At 36.0% G+C, this 10,455-nt stretch overlaps 1 protein-coding gene across 1 annotated transcript; it reads left to right on the top strand.

Annotated features, from left to right (window-relative positions):
* Positions 1 to 1,361: 1,361 nt before the first annotated feature.
* On the top strand, positions 1,362 to 8,690 carry HELRODRAFT_167083 (hypothetical protein; the record flags this gene model as incomplete). The annotated part of the gene is made up of 14 exons (XM_009012602.1): positions 1,362 to 1,496; positions 1,986 to 2,067; positions 2,350 to 2,438; positions 2,571 to 2,705; positions 2,869 to 3,012; positions 3,373 to 3,594; positions 3,771 to 4,052; positions 4,204 to 4,366; positions 4,799 to 4,914; positions 5,179 to 5,313; positions 5,412 to 5,529; positions 6,447 to 7,241; positions 7,823 to 8,039; positions 8,324 to 8,690. The coding sequence occupies 14 exons, from the start codon at positions 1,362 to 1,364 to the stop codon at positions 8,688 to 8,690; spliced, it is 3,000 nt and encodes a 999-aa protein (XP_009010850.1).
* Positions 8,691 to 10,455: the final 1,765 nt, after the last annotated feature.

Below are 10,455 nucleotides of genomic sequence, written 5' to 3'. Positions count from 1 at the left end.
CTTTTTCTGTTATGTTCCCAAATTTAATTGAAGAGCTATTCTTACTTTGAAAATTGTATATTTAAAATTTGAAAATTCTGATTATATATATATACACATACATACATACATACATACATACATACATACAAACATACACTTTTAAAAGTTTGAAGTTGTTTAAGATTAAGACTCTTGTCAATACGGTTTGATTGTCATTAAAGGCTTTGTATATAGCCACTATAATAGTACGCTTTCTGATTTTGAAGGAATTAATTTTTGTTATTCAGTTATAAAAATTCAGAATAAAATGTATAAATTGGTTGACCAATTATTCAATAAATAAATAAAATTATATAAAAAAGTCTGGATTGAAATGGGTATCTAAGTCTACCTTACATACATACATACATACATACAAACAAACAAACAAACAAACATACATACATACATACATACTTACATACATACATACATACATACATACATACATACATACATACATACATACATACATACATACATACATACATACATACATACATATATACATACGTCTTAGCTACGAATCTTCCATTCGTTAGTATTCTTAAATATTCTTATTCTGATGTTCTCTTCTTTATTTTAATATTTTTATATCAGTACAAAAAAACCTTCTAAAAATACTTCGATATTGTATTAATAAAACCTCATCAAAATTTACATAAGTCCTTGACCAGTGTCAATAGAGAGAGAAAAAGAGAGAGAGAAAGAGAGAGAGAGAGAGAGAGAGAGAGAGAGAGAGAGAGAGATAAATATTTATCTTGTTAAAAGCCTATAATTTATATTATAAAATGTTAAAATATGACCCTGATGTATATTATTTAAAAAGCAATATTATTCAATATATATATATATATATATATAATAATTACTATAATTAATATTTAATTATTTATTATAACCGTAATTATAATTAGGATGCTAATTTGTAATTTAAATGACTATTACATTCGCTGTACTAGGCAAATAACCTGAAGCCAAAGGAAGAATGCGTATCGAATGTATCACTTATACATGCCATCAGATGCCATTACGTATACATGCCATCATTTCACTTAATTTCTCTCTCTCTCTCTCTCTTTCTCTTTCTCTCTCTCTCTCTATTTTTTCTATTTTTCTCTCTCTTTCTCTCTTCTCTCTCCTCTCTCTCTCTTTTTCTGATACACAGTTGTTTTAGCTCTAAGTTTAATTTTTTAATTTCATCTCACAATCGAATTCTTTTCCTACAAACATGCTAACGTGCACACACGTACACACACGCACGCATACACACAGACACACACACACACGTACACACACACACACACGCACACAGGCAAGTGAAATTGGAAGAGGGGTTGATGTCTTCTGGACGTCTGACGGATGCCCTGCAGTCCCTTCTGGAATGGCTGACCAAAGCGGAAGTCTACCTCGTTCAGGATCAACCAATTCTAGGCGACCTGGATACAGTATCTATACTCATTGAGAAACACAAAGTGAGTGAATGAGTGAGTGAGAGAGTGAGTGAGTGAGTGAGTAAGTGAGTGAGTGAGAGAGTGATGGTATGATTGATTGAATAAATGATTAACAAATAAGTAAATAATAGAGGTAAATAGATAGTTGATTGGATGAATAAAGAAATTAATGAACGAAAGAACGAACAATCGAACGAACGAATGAAGGAATAATACTAAACAAACAAAAATTTGAAATGTAAACATCCAATTTTTTCTATTTATGGTTCGTAAAAATTGAACGAACGAACGAACTTTTCTCATATTTTCATTTTAAAACAATAAACTTCTTTGTCTCCACATCACCGCCATAAAAACAACCACCACCCACATCATCATCATCATCATCACCAATATCATCACCAGCGTCATCATCATCACCAACGCCATCACCAACACCATAATCATCATCATCATTATCACCACCACTATCATCATCATCACTACCATCATCATCATCATCACTTGCAGTTGTTTCAGCAGGAGCTGACGAGTAGACGTGCCATGGTTTCCGCCATGCTAAGCAGCCCCTCAGACGACCCGCAAGTTCAAGGTCGCAGAAAAATAAATTATTAATTATAATTAATTACAAATAATTAATCATAATTTTAAGAGGTGGTGTAGTGGTTAAGACGCCTGGTTCTGCCGCTGCAGTGACCAGGTTCGACTGCAATAAGATCTTATCCGTCTGTCTAATGCAATCTGTCTGTCTGTCTGCGTGTTTGTCTGTCTGTCTGTCTGTGTTGTTGTTGGTATGTCTCTGAGAATTATTCAAGAGAAAATTAATAATAATAATCACGATAAATTTATTTTTTTAATTTTATTATTTAATTAGGTCAGTTGAAGGAATTGGGTCAGGTCTGGGAGAGGGTTAAAGATCTGAGCGAGGTCAGGGAGAACAAACTGCAAGAGTCTTTAAAATTGGTGAGAGTTGAAGTTAAAATTGGAGAGGATTTTCGAAACATCATCGTCCTCATCATTGTCCTCATCATCATCGTCGTCCCCATCATCATCATCATCGTCATCGTCATCACAATCATCATCCCAACCACAAAGGCGGAGACCTTCAACGACGCCATCCAGGTCGTTCGTGATTGGCTGCCGGATGCGGAGGCGGAGCTAAAATTTCACTCCATCCCAGACGATGAAGATAGCATAATGCAACTTATTGAGAATCACGAGGTTGTGATGGTGATAATGATGATGACGACGACGATGACGATGACGTCACGTGACGATGATGAAAATGACGTCACGTGATGAAGATGAACGACACGTCATTTTCTTCATTGTTGAGGATGACGTGATGAGGATGACGATGACGTCATATGAAAAAACCCGCCACAATGTTTAGAAATTTCAAGAAGAGCTAGAAGCCCAGCAGACGAACATTGACAAGATTCGAAGTCTGGCCGAGGAGATCCTGGCAAGCTGTCATCCGAACGCAGTCAGATTTGTTAAGTACTACCTCACTATTACACAGACCAGATGGGAGCAGGTGTGTCTGTGTGTCTGTCTGTGTGTTTGTGTGTCTGTGTGTGTTGGAGTGTCTGTGTGTGTGTCTGTGTGTGTTTGTGTGTGTGTGTGTGTGTTTGTGTGTGTTGGTGTGTATTTATATTTGTGATAAAGTGATGAAATAATTTTTACTCCATTGTATGCAATTGAATTGAAACGAACGACACTCGTCACCTGATACCCGTGTATTTAATTTTATACATCCTCTGATAACAAAATGATTAATAATAATAATAATAATAATAATAATGATGATGATGATGATGATGATGATGATGATGATGATGATGATGATGATGATAAAAGTCTACCAATCAGGTCACATCTCACAAAAACAAACCAGCCAATCACGTCAGATCTCAACTTCAAAATCAACCAATCACATCACATCCTTGTCTGCCCCAAGGCCGTCTCGAGATCCAATCAGAGGTCAGCAAAGCTACACGACGCTCTCAAGACGACACGTGACAATGCATCAACCATGGCGGAGCTGATGTCATGGCTGAATGATGGCCATGCCCTGATGCTGGCCAAGGATAAAGATGACCTCCCTGATGATCTGACCGTTGTCGAGACACTTAGCAAAGAGCATTTGGTTGGTTGGTTGGTGGGTTGGTTGGGTGGCTGGTTGTTTGGTGGTTGGTTGGTTGGTTGGTTGGTTGGTTAGCTGGTTAGTTGGTTGACAGGTTGGTTGGTTGGTTGGTTGGTTGTTTATTTTTTTTTTCATTTTAATATTCTCAGGAATTTCACGAAGAACTGATCAACAAATCAAAAGACATCGATCGAATCGTCAAATCATTTTCCGGAGGCGTGTCCTCGTCTGGGACCTCACCCGCCTCTGGCCAATCAGAAAAGAGAACCAACTCAGGAAGGCGAGGTCAACTTTTAAAAGTTAGCCAATCAGAGACAAGCGAATCGATGAGTTGTAAAGCTACAGCACTTCAAAACAAATGGAAGCTGGTCTTGAAGATGTCGACCGACAGGAAGAAGAAGCTGCAGGACGCTCTCAGCCGAATTCTAGAGGTCTTCGGATAGTTTTTTTTTTACATCCTCTTAACATCTCTGAACAAACACACAATAAACAATAAAATTTTTGGAAAAAAAAATAAAAAAAAAATAAACAAACAATTCAACTCACAAAACCGTCACACTCTGCAAACAATCGCGCCAACAGTTGGAGAATTGTCGAAATTTCGATTTTGAAGTCTGGCGCAGAAAGTACATTGCATGGAACCGAGCCAACAAGTTGAAGTTCATGGATTTTTTTAGGAGGCAGGATCGACACGGAACCGGATTGTTGACCAGGAAGGAGTTCGTAGAGGGAATCATGGCGTCAAGTTTGTTGCTGTTGTTGTTGTTGCTGCTGTTGTTGTTGTTGTTGTAGTTGTTGTAGTTGTTGCTGTTGTTGTTGTTGTTGTAGTTGTTGCTGTTGTTGTAGTTGTTGTTGTTGTTGTTGTTGTTGTTGTTGTTGTTGTTGTTGTTGTAGTTGTTGTCGATGTTGCTACTTTACTGTTTTCAATTACGAAAATTGAAATGTAAACAAATTAAACAACAACATCAGCAGCATCAACAACAACAAAAACAACAACAGCTACAACAACAACATCATCAACAACAAAAAAAACAACAACAGCTACAACAACAAAAACAACAACAACAAAAACTAAAAACAACAACAACATCATCAACAACATCATCAACAACAACATCATCAGCAACATCAACAACATTGGCAACAACAACAACAAAAACAACAACAACTACTACAGAATTCCCAACGAACGAGACTGAATTGTTGGTGGTGTTTAAAGTTTTTGATGTGAAACGACTGGGACGTATCCAGTACAAAACGTTCGTCGACGCCATCATGCGGCCCGATAAACCGGTTTGTCGAAGTTTTTGTTGTTGTTGTTGTTGTAATGTCGTTGTGTTGTTATAGTTGCACACACACGCACACAGACACGCACACACATACGCACGCACACACACTTTTATTAGCATTTATTTTCGGTGTTAAATATGATTGCATATCGCTACACGTATTTATTTACTAAAAAAACACGATCTTTAAAAAATTTTTTAGAATAAAACACACACGCGCGCACACACACGCACAAACACGGACGCACACACACAAACACACACACAGATAACTCCGAATAGATCCGAATCGAAACTGACCTCAGACTCACAGACGATTGACCAAGAGATTGATGACAGGCTGGCAAAATGCCAGTGCAGAATTCCCTTCACAGTTCAGAAGGTAGACGACTGCAAGTACAAGGTCAGTATCATTACCAGGATTATAAACATCATCATCATCGCCATCATCGTCATCATCGTCATCGTCATCATCATCATCATCATCATCATCATCAACAGTTTGGCGATAAGGATAGGGTTTGCACGGTCCGACTGATGAATGGGATGATTTACGTCAGGTTTGGCAGCAGTTGGGTGCCTCTTGAAGAATTCATCAATAACAACGATCCCTGTAAAAGTGAGTGAATGAATGAATGAATAAATGAATGAATGAATGAATGAATGAATGAATGAATGAATGAATGAATGAATGAATGAATGAACGAACGAACGAATGATTGAACGAACGAACGAACGAACGAATGATTGAATGAACCAACTGAACAGACGAACGAACGAATGGGTGAACAGACGAACGAGCAAATGATTACTTAACATTCATCATTATTATTTTTCAGTGAAAGTTAGGCCATCATCTTCATCGAGATCTGGTTAGCCACGCCTTCAAACTTCAATTATCCATCTTCTCATTATTTTTCTTCTAAATACTCTTCGTTTTCATTTTAAATCCAATTTATTTTAATTTAATTAAATTTAGTTTATTCAATTTTTGGTTAATTAAACCTCGTTATTTGAGTTAAATTTATTATTTCGTTAAATATAATTAATATTTTTATTCATTTTATACGTACATACACGTTCAATCTATCCTATTCTCATGTTACAATCATTCAGCTATATTTTCCAAGCTTAAATCAACATTCATCTTACCTGTACAATGCAAATTACAATGAAAGGCACACACACACACATACATACACACACACGCATACATACATACAAACATACATATATACGTACATATACAAACCACACCTGAATTTTGTCGGCTGATTGTCTAGATAGAAGATGAAGTACAAACAAACCGATAGACACATTTCCAAATGTATCCACACCAAATTACACTTTACACACACACGCACACACAAATGTACACACATACACACACGCACATACATAAACCTACACACGCAGCACACGCACACATGCACACAACTGAGATAACATATAAAACAAACCAAAAATATAAGCCAGCACAGATATAAACCGACAAAAAATGTAAAAAAAACACACGTGAAACATCCACACGGACAGCCTTCAAATCCACAAGTAGCGCCAGTGAACTTAGAGTCTACAACAGCAGCAGCAGCAGCAATTTCGACGTCTGTAGCAACTACAGCTACGACAGTAGCCACAACAACAACAACAACAACAACAGTAACGCTTATCACAACGTAACACTACCGAACGGCAAAATGAACAACAACAGCAATAACAACAACAGCAGCTACGCAACAAATTCCTTACCTCGCGTTCGAACCCCGAACAGCAGAGTTGCAAAACTTTACGAAGCACCATCACCTCTCTCCTCATCAACTCCTCTTTCTAGAAACAACAACAACAACAACAGTAATACTAATAAGATCAGCAACTATAGCCATATAAGGAGCAATCATTTTAAATCGAACGCGCTAGAAAAATCGCGGCAAATGCTCTTTTCAAAATCCTGCGGCAACCTACCAGCAAATGACGTCATCAACAACAACAACAACGACAACAACAACGACAATGGTGAAAATGTTAGTTTCAACGGTTCGTCATTATCGAAGACTTCAAAGAACTTCGTGCAAGCTAACAAAAATGTACTGTCAAGTATGAGCCCCGCAAGATTTGCCGGGACAGCAGCAAGAAATGCAACGACTACAACAGCCACAAAAACGCCAACAATCGCTAACAAAACAGCCACAAAAATATTAATATCTCCACCATCAGTGACGTCATCATCACTATCATCATCATCAGCAGCAGCACCTGTAGCAACGACAGCAGCAACAGCGTCTACTGAAAATGATGCTCCAATTCAATCATGTACAAATTCTTCGAGCACAGGTAGCTGAAGAAAAAATGAAAAAAAATTGAAAAAAATTGAGGAAAAATAAAATAAATTATATAATAATAATAATAATAAGAGGATGAAAGATAAATTAAAAATAAGAATAGCAATAATAGTTTTGATAGCAATAGCTTTAATATGTGAAGAGTCTCAATGAAACACGCGTAATGTATGTAGAAGACATACAGTAGTGAAACGCTGTATGTCGCCATCGTCACCACCATCATCAAAACTTCATCATTTCATCATCATCATTATCAAAACATCATCATCATCATAAAACATCGTTATTATCATCATCATTATCATCGTCGTCGTCATGTTTCAGTTTGAAAATTTTTGAGTTGTAATTAAGTTGGTTTAAGTTAGTTTTGAAATTTTTCGTCCTACTTTCAAAAATATTTTTTTAGTTTAATTTTTAAACATGTTCAGTTCGAAAAGCATGAAATTATTTTCAAATAATAAATAGCTTCATTGGATGAATTTAAAATTTGAAATATCCTCCCAAATCTCTTTCAATCTTTTTTCTAGACCAAATATCGATAATTTCCCGTCACATCTCTCCAAAAATATTCAGGAATGGGCCTATCCGTGCACAACACCAGCACTTCCGGTTCGACACCGAGGTACCGGAAGGTCCACTCCACCCTTACGAACGGCCGGCAATCGTCAGCGTCATCTTCGTCGTCGTCGACCACATCAACATGGCCGCGGACTGAACCTAATCAGTTGACGCCCGGTAGCCTCACTAACTCTGTGGCCTCTGCTCCTGGCGGTAGTGTAATGTCGCCAAGGTTCGCCAGGTTTTTGTATGTTTGTTTGTATGTTTGTTTGTATGTTTGGTTGTATGTCCGTATGCATGTTTGTTTGTATGTTTGTATGTTTGTTTGTATGTTTGGTCTGTATGTCTGTATGCATGTATGCATGTTTGTTTGTGTGTTTGTATGCATGTTTGGTTGTATTCATTCCTTTAATGGAGTATACAATCCTCGTACTACAGACAGCCACAGCAGCCACAGCAGCAGAGTCCAACCAGCAGCACGACTTCCCCAAACAGCACCTCCATCCGACCTTCCAGACGCACCCCGGGCTCGCAATCCACCCCCTCATCTACGGCCTCGTCCCCCTCATCAAGATACGCCCTCAAGACATTCACGACCTCTAGGTCGCCTCAAAGGACTCCAAGAGCCAGACCCTCTGTGGTCGCAGCTGAAGGTGAAGGTGATGGAAGAAGGGGCGTGGCAAGTTCGTCTGATCAAAGACGACGATTGGTCATCGGAGGTCCAGCTGCCACGGCTGCTAGTGGCGTTGGTGGTAACGTCAACAAAGCTGCCACAACAGCCACCACCAGTAGTAACAGTGGTGGTGGTAGTAATTTGAATGCTGGTACTAATAATACTAAGAGTCCTTCCCTCTTCTTGACTAACCGCACTTTGAATATTTAGTAATAAAGTGGTTGATTTGAATGACGCCATTTGATTGACGTGACGTCATAAGACTGATGCGATGTCACGTGATTTTTATCGCGTCGTTTGATTGGTTGATTGATTGGTATCATGTGATAGATTAGTTGAATGTGATTGATTTGACCTACTGAATGTAATGGAGGTCAAGTTAGAAGAAAAGTATATGTATGTTTGTGCGTGTGTGTGTTTGTGTGCGTGAAGTTGAGTATTTGTGTGTGTGTGTGGTGTGTGTGTGTGTGTGTGTGTGTGTGTGTGGTCTGGCTTACATATTTATAATTATAAACGTTATGATTCTGAAATCACACACACAAAAAGAAAAATATCTTTTTTTAACTTCTCGTTCTCGTACCACCCACCTTATAAATCATGTTAGTTGTTTTGTTAACATCATGGTGAGAATAAGGATAATAATAATAGCACATATTATTATTTTCGGTATTACATCGCTGGTATTATTAATATTATTAATTAATTAATATAATTAATTATTTAATATTATTATTATGATTTTTCTTATAAAGACGGTTGTGTAATTTTACATTTAATTTTAGAATCAAAATGAATATTCTTACACATTCCTCTTCTACATACACAGTAACACACATATACACATAAATTCTCTCTCTCTCTCTATCTATCTCTCTTTTTCTCTCACACACACATACACACACACGCACACGCACATTTCTTAATATTAATTCGCCCCATCAGTACATGCATTTTTTGAAAAAATTCCATTGCTTAATCCCTCAATTATTTCTTGCTATTAATATCTTCATTTGTAAACTACGTATATATATATATATATATATATATATATATATATATATATATATATATATATATATATATATATATATATATATATATATATTCTAACAGGAATAAAAGGCAACTATGGCAAATAATTTGTCTCCTATTATTGCTCATTTTTTAAATAAAGAATCGATAGAACTAATGTAGCGTTAAGTAAATTAGTAGTCTGGGTGTCGATTAGTGAAAAGTTAATTAATAGGTTTTAATTAAATCAATTTAAAAACTCCGATTTCAATGGGGTCAAAAACAGCTGATCGCTTTAAACAGCCGTTACCACAGAAAAAATAATGTTTATTCACAAACTTATCGTCTTTGTTTTTTTTAAAAGTTAATTTGCGCTTTTATAGTGTTTTTTTTCTTAAAGATTTCGCCCTAATATCTCGATTAGTGTTACCATTTTTTTTAAATTGGCCACTTTTTTAGTATTTGATGTGAAAAAAGGCAAAAAAGTAATAAAAAACACACAAAAACATGATTTCGTCATTTTCCAAGCACACAGGTAATGAATGCATGTAGTAACTTATAAAAGTAAATTTTAATAAATTTTTATTGTATAATAAATATTTAATGTTATAAAATAAAGCAATAAATATTTATATTTATTTACAAATGTACCATTATTTTCTACAGTCAAAAATTGTAGTAACATTGTTAAACAAGGAAAAGTGGTAACTTTATTTTTAATTAATTTAATTTAATTAATTTATTTTTTTTTAAATTTCATTTTATTGAATAATTTTTCTTGAAATATTTGTTATTTAATATAATTATTAATAAATATATGTCATAATTTGTATTAATTATAATTTAAAGATAATAACTATTATAATTATGGCATGTTTAGATAGCAATCGAGGGGAACATTGGAGCTGGAAAGACTGTTTGCCTGAATTACTTAAGAGGGAAAAATTACATTGATGTATGTATG

This window comes from Helobdella robusta (genome assembly GCF_000326865.2).
Source record: "Helobdella robusta unplaced genomic scaffold HELROscaffold_11, whole genome shotgun sequence".
Taxonomy (NCBI): domain Eukaryota; kingdom Metazoa; phylum Annelida; class Clitellata; order Rhynchobdellida; family Glossiphoniidae; genus Helobdella; species Helobdella robusta.
The sequence above is the reverse complement of the archived record's forward strand: the minus strand, read 5'-3'. Positions and strand labels throughout refer to the sequence as shown.